Consider the following 13,942-nt stretch of genomic DNA (forward strand, 5'->3'; position numbering starts at 1 on the left):
CATATTTACTTTTTTAGTTCTTTATAATTTACTCTTATACCATCCAAATAATTGACTTTGATATTTAACAGAATAGAAAAGAGTAAATTTATTACTGTTTCGACATTTTTTTTTTTCTTTCTCAACTTTTGCTTGCTCGTTATGCTATAATATGATATTTATTTTATCCGAATTGAAATAACTTTATTATTTGGAAGCTTAGTGTAACAATAATATAAGCTAAGTTCAAATGGCAATAATATAACAAGTATAAACAAATAAATAAAGACCTAATCCTTTCTGAGAGTTCTTTGTTTTTCAGCATTCTTGACAGTGATCTCATCAACGAACAACCCTTTACTCTTTCTGATAGTGTTGATGTATTTTCTGGCCATGTTTTCTCTTTCAGCGAATTCACCAAGGGCTTCCAATTCTTCTTCGGTCTTTGGCACCCAGAATGGATCTTCATTAATGATTTCGTATCCGTTGAATACCAATTGTGGAATAGCTGCCCCACTGGTCTTTTTACGGAACTCTTCACTGAAACCAAATGCCTCGATAACCGGAATCTTAGCCTTGATACTGAACAACAAAGTACCTTCTTTCATTTCTTCAGAAATAATTCTTCCCCGACGTTTTTGAATAACGGCATAAACTTTACCCAATACTTCAGAGGTTGCCTGAATATCACACGAGTACATAGCCAACATCAATCTTGGCGACCAGTCAAGGAACGCTTGATGGATAGAATCTTTGGTTTGTCTGAGAAGTTTCCCAGCCAAGTTTGTGATGCTTGCAACGATAGAAGAATGATCTTCATCTCCAATGAAGTTGATTTCTTCAATGAAAACCGATACGCCTTCCACAGGTTCCGAAGCCAATGGACCTTCCATCATTGCTAGTTGAAATCCGTTGATGATAGAGCCTTCGAATGACAAAGTCTGTTTGACATTGAGGTTTGATAATTTGCCAGATTTGTCAATAAGAAGATTAGGACCAATTCTTTTTGGACCAAAAGTAACGATATTGTTGATAATTGAAGCCTTAATATCTTCAGTTGCATTATAGAAATTGTCTTTGTTTTTGGAGATTTGCTTTTTAATTTCATCAGAGTTCAATTGAACATCAATAATCTTGGACAAATCATCCTCCAATTTCTTGATATTTTCTTGTTTAGATTTCAAATTCATAACTGAGTTAATCAAGGCAATATTAGTATTTAGATAACTGGTGATTGGTGCTGGTAAAGGCTTGACGCTGATTTTGAACTCAATGGCCTTTGATGTATCATCATCACTGTTGAGAGTAAAGACGTAGTGACCTCTACCCCCGAATTCAGGATGTTTGATTGGATTGATTTCGTTACTCCCAAACCCTTCGTAGGCATTTGCGTCGCTTGACGAAGATAAACCCTCAGGCCCAACAATGGTTTCACGATATGGAATACTTGGTTCGGAGGCCTGGATCTCTACACCAACAAACCTTTCCTTCAAATCATTCAAGCATCTTTCCAAGTGTAATTCTCCAGAACAACACAAAATATTTTCACCCTTGTCATTCAAGTAGGTTTCAACCACAGGGTCACTTTCACAAAGAAGCTTCAAACCATGACTGAGCTGATCCAAATAAAGTGGGTTTACCGGCTCGACAGCGACTTGAACAATTGGGGGAATTGCTGTCAAAGTAGAAACGGCACTGAGATTAATACCATTGCTCAATGATTTATTGAGAGCCGAAGAGCTCACCAAGGTACCATTTTTATGTAATTTTCCAGCAAGACCACCGATACCCACAATATTACCTGCAGGAACCTCATTGATACACACAAGCTCTCTGCCCATTAATAAATATAAATCTTCAATTTCTAGTTCGGAAATATGTTCAGGAGAAGGATTTAGCGGGTCATATTTTGGTGATAGAACGGTTAACTTTGAGCCAATTTTTAAAGTTCCTGAGTAAATTCTGGCGAAACCAATAAGGGTTTCTTTAGACACATTGATATCCTTTGGCTCTCCAAAATCAAAATCATCGAAATCCTCGTCTTCAAAATCACCGAAATCATCAAAATTGGATGATACCTGTGTTGTCGTGATATTCATATTACCAAGGCCATCGTTTAATTTTTTATCATCCTCCAAGGCTCTAGCTTGTTCAGCCACTTTTCTAGCCTTTTCTCTTGCGATTCTTCCCAATTCTGCCATTTCATTGGCTGACAAGATTTTTTTATTTCTATCAGGTAAATCTTCATCGGGAACACTAATCATCTTGGAAACATAACAAGACACCGGACCGTTATTATCACAGGCGAGCATGGATTGCTTTAATTCTTCATTGATCATTTCGGAATTAGGAATCACATCCAAAATAGCTGGAATACGAATTGCTTGTGATTCAATTGGTGACTGGAGCTGTTCAACCACAGTGACAAGAATAGACGATGAAATAGGAAGCCATTGAGACATAATGGTCTTGAGCAAATTCTTTGTATCCTTAGAACGAAGGTCCCTAGGCAATACCTTGATATTTAAAGCCTTCACAATTTTATTCAAAACTTCTGGATCTCTGGCAGATTCTTGGGTGACAGTATTTTCGTAAATTTTCCAAATATTTTCTAGAATCAATTGTACAAACAAAGGTTTCAAGTTTTTTCTTCCCTTCAAACCTTTATAATTGATAACCTTCTTTGTCTTTGGGTCAAGATAGAAGTCACCCCAAAGAACTTTCTGTAAATTCTCACGCTTGAAACCAAGCTTCTTTTCATAGAATGCAGCCAACTGCTGAATGGTGAAGCCCCAGCCATCAATGGCACTGCCAAAAATCACATTATTTTTTTCAGGATGGAAATACAAATCTTTGTCATCCTTTCCCACGAATTCTGCTTGACCATCTTTTTCCAAATTCTCTCTATAAATTTCATCTTCGATCATTCTTTCCCCGGCGAAAAAACTACCAATAACCACGTTCGCTTGTTCAACGATTTTCTTCAAATGAGTGTATGCTTCAGAAGGACTCATCTTCAATTCAATTATTAATCTGTCAATCTTGTTCAACACCAAAACCGGCTTTAACTTGTCGTTCCAAGCTTGACGTAATACAGTGACAGTTTGTGATTGAATTCCTTCAACAACATCCACAAGAACAAGGGCCCCATCACAAAGACGCGATGCCACAGAAACTTCTGAGCTGAAATCAATATGACCAGGAGAATCAATCAAGTTGATTAGATGTTCTTCGATGACAGGTTCGACCTGAGATACCTCATCATCGTCCTTTGAAGGTAACTTTCTTCTCAATAACCTGAAATACAATGAGATAGCACTACTTTCCATAGTGATACCTCTGAGTTGTTCATCAGGCCTGGAGTCTAAATATCTTACTTTCCCGGCCATTCTTTGGGAAATAATACCATTTGTAGATAGTAAAGAGTCTGACAATGTTGTTTTACCATGGTCGACATGTGCCAAAATACAAATGTTCCTGATGCATGATGGGTTTAGCTGAAGCTTGTTGAGAATTTCTGGGGTAATAGCCATCTTTAGTGTAAACAGACAACAGTATCACACAGGGATGTCCTCGATAGTGGATTCTTGTCACATATATAAATATATCCAGAGATTTGTAATATGATTTTTTTTTTTCAAAGATGCGGCTACCCCGAGAAAAAAGGGAACAAGAAAAAACCCAAAAACACACACCAAAAAAAAAAAAAAAAGAAAGGCTCAACGTCACAGGCACAAAACAGTCGGGCATTTTGTTGTATATTATTATAACCCGGGTTGTTCTCCAAAGTTAGTTTAGTGGTCCCACTGGGCTGCCTTTAACTATTTGCCCATAGTAATCTGGGAGAATTGTCAAACGAGACTCGGCTAATGCGGGGAGATTTACTTGATATGTAATCACCTTTTCTGGGCACCGAGAGGAAAAAAAAAAGAAGTAATCATCGCTGTTCTGCTGTATTCGAATATATCTTGTTTTTCTTCATTTGTAAGTCCAGGAAGACTGGTGTATATAACGTGGCTGTCTAAAAACAACTACAAACCCAAAATAAGGAAGCAGAAGGATGATTTTCAACACATTTATTTTCGACTTGCCAAGGAACCGAGGTTGTATCTTTGCAAGTTCGTGAACTAGGCATTGCTTGGACCCATTTATGGGGCTGTAATTGGACCAAATGGCTCACATACCACAACACTACTCATCTAATTGCTCTCTGATCAGCGCGCATTTACGCCTTTGGTGTCCAGATGTTTATCTCCAGTTTTATCTCTGAAATTTCGGAAAATTGTTGGTATCGCTCCTGGCACACTACAGACACGACAGATACCATCTAACCAAATGCCCCAGGAAGGAAACTCTCTAGTGTGTGACACATTGGCAGCTAGTGTTGCTGCCGTTGGTGCTGTCACCTTCACCAACCCTATCGAGGTGGTCAAGACCAGAATGGCGCTTCAAGGAGAGCTCGTGAAATCCAAGAACCTTAAAGCGAAGAGCTACACCAACCCTGTTCAGGCATTGATATCTATTGGAAAGAACGAAGGGTTGAAGGGAGTCCAAAAGGGTTTGGTAGTGGCGTACCCTTACCAAATATTGCTTAACTGTTGTCGTTTAGGATATTACGAACCTACCCGTCAGTTCCTCAATAATTTTTTCCACCCCAATGAAGACCCCCGGATATATCAGAACATGTACATCAACGTTTTCACTGGATCAATGACAGGTGCACTTGGGGCAGCTGTATCATCCCCATTGTATCTAGTGAAGACCAGAATGCAATCATATGCTTCTCACAGTTCCAAAACTGCCGTTGGCCAGCAAACACACTACACAAACTTCGTCCAAGGATTGCAGCAAATCTATAAAACAGAAGGGGGTATTAATGGTCTTTTTAGAGGTTGTGATACTGCTATGATCAGAACAGCTGCCGGTTCAGCTATTCAGCTACCATTGTATAATTATTGCAAAGGTATTATAAAAACAAATTTTGGGTACAGTGATGACGACACAAGATTGCACTTGATTAGTTCTACGATAACAGGTTTTGGTGTGGGTTTTGCAATCAATCCTTTTGATGTTATTTTGACCAGAGTTTACAACCAAAGAGGTAACTTATATAGTGGTCCAGTTGATTGTTTAATGAAAACCGTAAAGACTGAAGGCCCAAGAGCCTTGTTCAAAGGGCTTGGTGCTTCATTGATGAGATTTGCTCCGCACTCTATTCTTACATTGACCTTTATGGAAATGGCATCCATATGGATTTATGGCGCTCGGGATACTTATTTCCGGTGAGCTGTCATCCCTTGATACCGAAGATGACTACCGATCCTTATATTTCTTTTAATAGTTTCATATTCATAGATTTTCCCGCCTAAAGCATACACATGCATCATATATATATAGAATAGGTTAAACATGTTTCTGCTTATCTTACCGGTGTTTTACCCGAGCGAGTGTAGTTTACCCGGGCGCTGTGATGGTTTCCTGGGTCAATCACCACGTATAAAGTGATTGATCTTCCCCGTTGGAATTTCTCGTTGATTGTCACCGTTCAGCCCAAATATATAGTTCTAGAAGACATTAAGTACCATAAGTTACCATGCTACTCATCGTCAAAGCGTCCGGGAGCGACAAATCAACAAGTGTTATGGTACGTGCTGTCATAATTTGGTCAACTAAACTCCACAGTAACTAACAAATGGTTGTAGGTGGATAACGGCTGCACCATACTCCAAGCAAAAGAGTTAATCGGAAATCATATTGGGCTTCCCCCTAAAAATTTGAGCCTATGGTTAAGAATTCCTGATGGTGATGAATTTCAGAGCGCAAAGCTCGCTGACGTCACGATAGCCGAGGGATGCACTCTACAAGCTAGCTTCAAGTTCGATCTTTCGATAAACTCAACAATATCCGAAAATGATATTGATGTTATTAATGATGAGGACACACAAGCACAGGCCAGTCTGACAGAATCTATAGAGGAGATTTCTGCTCCTCTGCTTCCTGATCTCGTTGAAGTGCCGTCTTTCTCCATTTCAAACAGAAATGACATATCCCCTAACATTATTTCAACCTTATCGGTACCACAAGTTCAGCCAAGTGTCACAACAGTGTCGTCATTGATATCTCCAAGTGTACCTGCTCCAAAAGAAATACTGGCACCATCACTCATACAATCTACAAATAGAACATCACCATCGCCAAATCCTGACACTGTAGCTTCATCTAATTTAGACGTGTCTAGCGTCAGTTCTCAGTCGTTTGTTGATGTCACTACCAATAATAATTTCCCACCAAGCTATGTTAGAGGGAGTATTGAGATTGATGGACCCCCTCCTTCTTTCGATGAAATCCATCTTTCATCGCCATATGGTGAAGCCACTAGCTCTCTGCCTCCTACATATGAACAGTCAACTTCTACTAATGTTTCAAGGACTACTTCGCGTCGCTCTTCTTCTGCGATCACCGAAATTCCTCCGGTCCACAATTTGATTGTATGGTACAACAATATCCCAATTGTTGTTTCTCTTGATCAAGAAAGTCTGATCGCTTCTATCCAGAGGCAGTTAATTAATAAGGTTGGGTGTCCTTTGGAGAACCAGATTTTGAAAGACTCAGAAGGAAATATATTAAACCACAATGATAAATTAAGCAGTATTGACTCTGCCCATTTTTTTCTAACCAACTCTGCTTCAGAGGGTAGTAATGATGGAGATATCCCTCTAAAAATTCGGGTGATTCGTGGCGGCAACAAAATTCACACTGTGACGGTTTCTTCACTACAAGAGACCGTAGGCTTTTTAAAACGCAAATTGATCCCAATTTCTTTAAATAATATAGAAGCCCAAAAGTTAGTATTTAAGGGCTCAATATTGAGTAACGAAAGAGCCTTATCAAGCTATAAGATCAAAAAAAATGACGAAATATTGCTATTTACTCTTAATTTTGGTACAATAGGGTACAGTGCATATAATATCAAGGTTGACTTATATTACTTCCCAAACAACAGGAAAGTTACTACGGGATTGAAAGCAAGTGAGGATAAATTAAGTGATTTGATTAAAAAAGCGAAAGATAATGGTGCATTGTCAGCTTTTGCTGTCAAAATTTGGTTCAAAGGAAAGGAAGTTGTGGCAACAGAAGATCAAACATTAAAAGCCCTTGGTATCGGTGATGGATCTAGTTTATTAGTTCAGGCAGTATGATACAAGACTCATTATTAATATTAATATGATTTTCAAACTTTGCTATATATGCTCTTGCAACTATTATAATGAGATAGACCCAAACGTTAAAAAGAAAAACGAAATTGGCAGTGTAATCATAGATACAGCAGCTCACTGGGTCTAAAAAAAAAGCTCATTTATTGCCATGATAAAAAAAAATCAATGATAAAGCATAAATATTCTTCGATACATTTTTTGTTCTCCCATTCTTTTAGGTATATATAATTTGGATGTTTCTCCAAAGAAACCCGTAAACGGATATAACAAATATACTCACGTGGACCTGAAAAAACCGCCATTTTGGAACCTTTTACTTTTATATATTTCACGGATTTTTGCCACTTTGATTTACTTAAAGAGAGAACTATTATCATCAACTGGATAAGCCATGGATGCCGAACTAAATCTTATTGACAAAGTAGAACTTCGGATCACGTTAGCCTCCAGTAATGAGAGCTTCGAAAAAAACTTGGCGGTTTTCCTCCCGCCATTGATCCTCAAACTTTCCTCAAAGTTTCGGGAGGTCAGAACCAAGATTCTTAAATTTTTGGGTCACTTGATGATCAGAATCAATAGCTCGGAAGATATACTGTTGCCAATCGAGAAGCTATTGGACCAAGCTAAATCCCCCGTGGGGCTTCCTGAGTCCGGAGTTGTTGATTCCGCCACAATTGATAATTTCAATCAGGTCAAGTTATATTCTTACTTGTTTGTCTGCAAAGGTTTAGAACGGGAATCAGATGAATCAAAGTTCCTAAGTTATATTCCATTGACTATAGAATGTCTTGAGAAACAGCTTGGTATTTCAAAACTTCGTCTGTCGTCAAGTAATGGCATGGTTACTTCTAGATGTTTCAATGTGCTTTTGAAGTTATTTGGTAGAATCGGAGAAAAGACTTGGAAGAATCTCCAAACATCCAAAATCAAAATCAGCGATTCATTAGTTTATAACAATAGCGGTGGATTCACCAAGGATTTCTTGAAATTGAACTCAAACTTGGAGTCATGTACTTTCATACTAGATCAATTTTCCAAATTATTCTTATTGTTACCAACACCAAATACCTCAGCCAACAACGATGGCCCATTACAGTTTTATTTCTGCCCTGGGTTGACCAATGATGAGGTTAAATTCTTGACATACGATGCCGGTAGTACATTTAATTATCAATCACTTTTGGACCTAAGAATCAAAATACTATTATTCTTGCAATTGATAGATTTTGAAGTCTTCAATGAAACGCAATCTTTTGAGAAAATTGAGTCTTTACGATTTTTGTTGCTTAGTTTCGCTGGCTGTGATAATAGCTCTAATATAAATAGCCTTGCTTCAAGCTTATTGAGAAGAATCCCTCATATCACTAGTGAAAGCAGTTTATTAAACAATGATTTTCTTATCAACAAGTGCACAGAGTATTACGGTGGTGATGATTCCAGAAAGCCAGTTCCCGTCTTGATTCAAGAATGCATTCTTTCGTCTGTTTTTTGCAAAAGCAAAGAATCATTGAATCTTCCTGATAATGTGCTAGTTGAAATTGTCACTAAAGGGTTCCAAGCATCTTCCAGTAATACTACCCAAGGCAACTACCATTTGAAGCTCAAAAAATCATCTTTGGTGTTTAGCAAATATATTGCAAACTCGTCTACTTCAACCAAGCATCAATTCATATTAACTATCACAGCTACTATAATGAACGGTATTTTAGAAGACGGATGGCCTCGTATGCAAGTCTCTGCCGCCAATACCCCAGCTGTGAGATTGTCATTGATCACTCAAATCAGAAGATTACAGTATGAGACGCTTTCGGATTTAATTTCTAGTGATCCTAGTTTATTAATTCACTCTGAATCCGATGAAGATTTGAAATATTTGAAATTCTTTTTCAATTCCTTGAAAGGTGAGGAACCTGACAATATATCTATTGTCCAAGATTCATTGGGAAAATTAATCAACAAATTTGCCGCAAAGTTCAATGAGCTTAATGGAATCACCAAGAGTGAACTAGGTGCCAGATTGAAAGCCTTTTTTAAAGATTTGTTGGCAAGAGATATGGACTCCACTATTTTGGACGGTGATGATGATATTATCATGGCCAATACGGAACATAGCAGAAGCATTTCTTCTTCAACCTCTGCTTTTAGGTATTTGTCTCTAAAGTTCATAAATGCTTTGTTTGATTATGATGATGTTGAGGCTAGATTTTTGAATCTCTATGGTACCTATGCTCACAATAGATACGATGTTATTGAAGTAGCCCAGAAGGGCTTGAATCCTTATTGGTTCAATATAAATAAATCATCTCTAAATATTTATAGCTCGGAAACTGATGGAGAAAAAACAACAAGAGAATTATTGGGTATGAACACAATTGAAAATTTGAATTTCCCAACTTTCAAAAAATTGATCAAACAATTGAAAACTGAACTTTTATTTTTGCAAAAACATCCAAATACCAGTTTGTTAATCGATATTCTTTACCCAGCATTTGAGTATCTTTTGAAAATTTTAGTGACTGAGTCAGTTCATAATTCTGGGAAATCCGGTACAGTTCTCACTATTGATGAAGATTGGGACTTCAGAACCATGAAAGCCTTAGAATTAGATGATAAGGTAAGATATTTACTTGTTACTTATTTAGGTGGTGACGCTTCGAGCGACTCGATTATTTTCTATTTGCAGATGGTCGCAGATTGTTATTTTAGCAGAAATAATTTGATTGATAACACCAAATTTTCAAGAATTGGAGAATTTGTGATTAATGATGGTAGCTCACCTATTAATATTCAATCTTTCAATCAAGTCTACACTAATATTGCACGATATGGTAATATTTTTAATAATTTGATCTCATTATGCAGTGCCAACATCCTATCACAAATCTCCTACATGCAAGGGGAAGATCCTCTTAGTGCTAATTTGATGATGAATTTGATCAGTATCAATATCAAGGATTTGAAGAAAGAGAAGTACAACAAGACTTTTTTCGCGAGATTAATTCAAGAACAGAGCTTGGGTACGCTTGCAAAGACCATTGGTATTTTGATTTCCTCCACATCAAGCGTTTTTAAATCAGACGTTTCCAATTTGTTACAGCCGTTAACGGAGGATGTGGTAAATGATAATAATTTCAACGACTTTGTTATCTCTCGTCTTGTCATTGCTGCGAGTATTTTGGGAAGATCCACTTTCACCAATAACACCTCTTTGGACAATATTGTGGGAGTTGAGGAGGCTGTGAAGTTCTTACATGTGTTTTATCATAAGTTGAAACAAAACTATGACAACAAGAACTGGAGACATTTTGAAGCGTCATTAGACGCCCTCAATGATTTATGCAGATACGGAGCAATTAATATCAATAACGCTGAAATTAGGGACACTATTAATAACATTCAATCATTGGTTGAATTGAAGGTCAAGAAGTGCGATGAGAAATCTGTGCTTTCTTGGGCCTACTTGTCATTGGTGTCTCAAGAATTTAATGAAAGTGCTGACAAATATATTCAAATACTTTATGACACCCATATCTCCAAACAAGTTGAATATTTATTTGCCAGTGGTGAGGCCTTGACAATTCTAGCTTGTGGATGGGACTCGAAAGTTTTGATTAAATCCTTTGATATTCAAGGATATTCATTGCCAAGAGGTAGATTTATGAACGAGTCCTCAGAATCATCAAAGCTTGATACCGTTTTAAAAACTGTTTTGAAAGGTTGCGCCAACACCAAGCCTTCTTTACGTAAAGCTTGCTGTATTTGGTTATTGTCATTAGTCCAATATTGTGGACATTTGCCAGTTATCAAGGCCAATGCAAAAGAAATTCATGTTGCTTTTATGAGATACTTGGCGAGTAGTGATGATATCGTCCAAGAGGCTGCTTCGACTGGTTTAGGCTTGATTTATGAAATGGGTGATTTCGATTTGAAGGAATCTTTGGTCAAAGGTTTAATGAAGTCATTTACTGGATCTGCAAGCTCTGTTAAATTGACTGCAGGTACCATTAGTGAAGACACTGAGTTGTTCGAACCGGGTATATTGAATACTCCTGATGGATCGATTTCTACTTATAAAGATATTTTGAATTTGGCCACTGATATGGGCGATCCAAGCTTAGTATATAAATTTATGTCATTAACTAAAAGCTCGGCACTTTGGGCTTCAAGAAAAGGTGTTGCATTTGGATTGAGTAATATTATGTCGAAATCTAATTTGGAAAACATGTTGCAATCGAACGATGAATTGGCTAAACGATTGGTTGTGAAGCTATACAGATACAGATTTGATCCTAATGAGAACGTTTCTCGTTCCATGAATGATATATGGAACATTTTGGTCCCTAACAGCTCAAAGATTATTGAATTGAACTCCGATGCTATCTTGAAAGAATTATTGGCTTCCATTGGTAACAGAGAATGGAGAACTAGACAAGCCACCACAACCGCCATGATTGATCTATTACAGATTATTCCGGTGGAGAAGTACCAAAATAATTTGGAGGATATCTGGACTATGGCATTTAGATCCATTGATGATATTAAGGAATCAGTCAGAGAATCAGGGACAAAGCTTACCAAATACTTATCCAACAGTTTGATCAAATCAATTGAAAATAGCCATACTTCATCCAAAAATTACGAGAAAATATTGGGTAAGCTAATTCCATTCTTGATTGGTACAAAAGGGGTTCTTAGCTCGGTCGATGAGGTCAGAAGTTTCTCGATGAAAATTATTATCAAATTATGTATGAAAGCGGGAGACTCCCTAAAACCATTTATTCCTGGTTTAGTCGAAGAACTTTTGGTGTTGATGTCTACTTTGGAACCTCAAATTGTGAACTATTTGGCATTGAATGCTGACAAATACAATCTCAAATCTTCTGACATTGATGCCAAAAGATTGAATAGTGTTGGTCATTCTCCAGTCATGGAAGCTATTGAAAGAATGATGGATTTGTTAATTGATGATGATTTAATCAAAGAATTCATCAATAAATTGAACTCTGCCATCAAAAGATCAGTAGGATTACCTTCCAAGGTTGCTGGAAGTAAAGTTATTGTTACCTTGGTGGTGAAACATTTACCAATTCTTAAAGAGTCTCACGCCTCAGTGTTGATGAAAACCTGTACTAACCAATTGAGTGATCGAAATGAAACCGTGGCTTTTGCATACGCCTACGCTGCTGGTCATTTGTGCAGAGTGGCGAAAATCAAAACTATTTTGAATTATGGGAACTTCTTAAAGGACCTCTATTTTGATTATAAAGATGATAAGGACCGGAAAATTGCTGCTTTTGGGTGTGAGGCCATCGCAAAATACTCTACCGACAATTTCAACAAAGTTTCCAGTTTTTTCTTACCGCTCGCGTTCGTTTGTCAACATGATGATGTTAAAGAAATTTCCGAGATTTTCAAAACCGTGTGGACCGAAAACACCGGAGGAAAATCAGCCGTCAAATTGTATATTGATGAAATTGCCGAAATTGTGTCTACTCACTTACAATCCCAGCAGTATTTAATCAGACAAGTTTGTGCTAAAGCCATTGCTCAGGCTTGTATTTTAATGAGTGGTTCTGCAATTGATGGGAAGATTATTGGGTTGAACGATGCAATGGTGGATAAATTGTTCACGATCTTAATCGAGGCTTGTAAAGGCAGAGGTTGGAAAGGTAAAGAGATCATTTTAGATGCATTAGTTACGTTCACCGAAAACTTCAAAAGTGGCGCGAGATCGTCCTTCCCATGGTACGAAAAGATTGAAAAAATCTTGTTACAGGAAGCCAAGAGGCGCGGGAAAAATCAAATCCAGTCCTTGAAATCTTTGGGCAAATTGGTTTCAATCTTTCCTAGTACAGAACTCTACAATCAAGAAATTGAATTGATCAGGCCATATTTCTATGATTCCTATTACGAAAATTCAGACAGTAGTGATGATGATGATGAAGAAGAAGAAGAAGAAGAAGAAGAATCTTCTAATAAGAAGATCAAGACTGAGAAACAATACTCCAAGTCTTCTGCAATCAATTTACAAAGAGAGGCAGTTCTTATTCTGTTGATCAGCACCTTATGCAATAGTTTCAGCATCATTGATTCGACAAATGGTACTATTCCATTGAATTTGATCAAAGCATATTTTACGGAGATCGCTCCCCAAGTTTTCAATTTGGCGCACGTTACCCCAACATGGAGGACCAAAATTGCCATTTGTGAGAACACTGGTATTCTCATTGACAAAATCGTCAGTCACAATGATGAGGGCTCACTAACGGGAAAAATTTATTTACCAAAAGAAGATTTGCGGGGATTTTATCAAGTGATAAAGGCCCAAGGATTGGGAGATGGGGATATTGAAAATGTTAGAATTCTGGCAGTAAGAATTACTGGTAAGATGTTACAGGTCAGTGGTAATGATGGATTCAAGAAGCAGGTAGTGAGTGATTTGCAGAGTTTACACGATAGTGATTCATCAAGTATAATCAAGGTAGAAGTATTGAATGTCTTAAATTTATAAAGTTAAATTTTCAGTCTTTTTCTTTGTTGTCGGCTTATTTTAGCTTTGCTTTTTTTTTCTTCATCTGCTTTTAGTGCAAGACTATACAATTTGAATTTTAAATATTTTTTTCTTATAAGTCACTCGTACGAATATATAAAATGAAATGAATGTGAGAAATAAATGAAAGAATAGTGGTATTGTAAATGGAACACAAAGTTATAATATATGGAAGGAAGGGAAAATATAAATTTTC

At 37.3% G+C, this 13,942-nt stretch overlaps 4 protein-coding genes across 4 annotated transcripts; 3 read left to right on the top strand and 1 right to left on the bottom strand. All coding sequences in view use genetic code 12, as the record gives it.

Moving 5' to 3' along the window:
- Nucleotides 1-269: 269 nt before the first annotated feature.
- Nucleotides 270-3,512, bottom strand: RIA1 (GTPase RIA1; the record flags this gene model as incomplete). The annotated part of the gene is made up of 1 exon (XM_064999326.1): nt 270-3,512. The coding sequence occupies one exon, from the start codon at nt 3,510-3,512 to the stop codon at nt 270-272; it is 3,243 nt and encodes a 1,080-aa protein (XP_064855398.1).
- Nucleotides 3,513-4,314: 802 nt separating this feature from the next.
- On the top strand, nt 4,315-5,265 carry OAC1 (Oac1p; the record flags this gene model as incomplete). Its single annotated transcript, XM_064999327.1, has 1 exon — nt 4,315-5,265. One exon carries the CDS (start codon nt 4,315-4,317, stop codon nt 5,263-5,265), a length of 951 nt encoding a protein of 316 aa, XP_064855399.1.
- Nucleotides 5,266-5,572: 307 nt separating this feature from the next.
- On the top strand, nt 5,573-7,178 carry DASC09_057440 (ubiquitin-like domain-containing protein; the record flags this gene model as incomplete). The annotated part of the gene is made up of 2 exons (XM_064999328.1): nt 5,573-5,623; nt 5,682-7,178. 2 exons carry the CDS (start codon nt 5,573-5,575, stop codon nt 7,176-7,178), a joined length of 1,548 nt encoding a protein of 515 aa, XP_064855400.1.
- A 409-nt stretch (nt 7,179-7,587) lies between these two features.
- On the top strand, nt 7,588-13,707 carry ECM29 (Ecm29p; the record flags this gene model as incomplete). Its single annotated transcript, XM_064999329.1, has 1 exon — nt 7,588-13,707. One exon carries the CDS (start codon nt 7,588-7,590, stop codon nt 13,705-13,707), a length of 6,120 nt encoding a protein of 2,039 aa, XP_064855401.1.
- Nucleotides 13,708-13,942: the final 235 nt, after the last annotated feature.

This window comes from Saccharomycopsis crataegensis, assembly GCF_037102585.1.
Source record: "Saccharomycopsis crataegensis DNA, jcf7180000000098, whole genome shotgun sequence".
NCBI lineage: Eukaryota > Fungi > Ascomycota > Saccharomycetes > Ascoideales > Saccharomycopsidaceae > Saccharomycopsis > Saccharomycopsis crataegensis.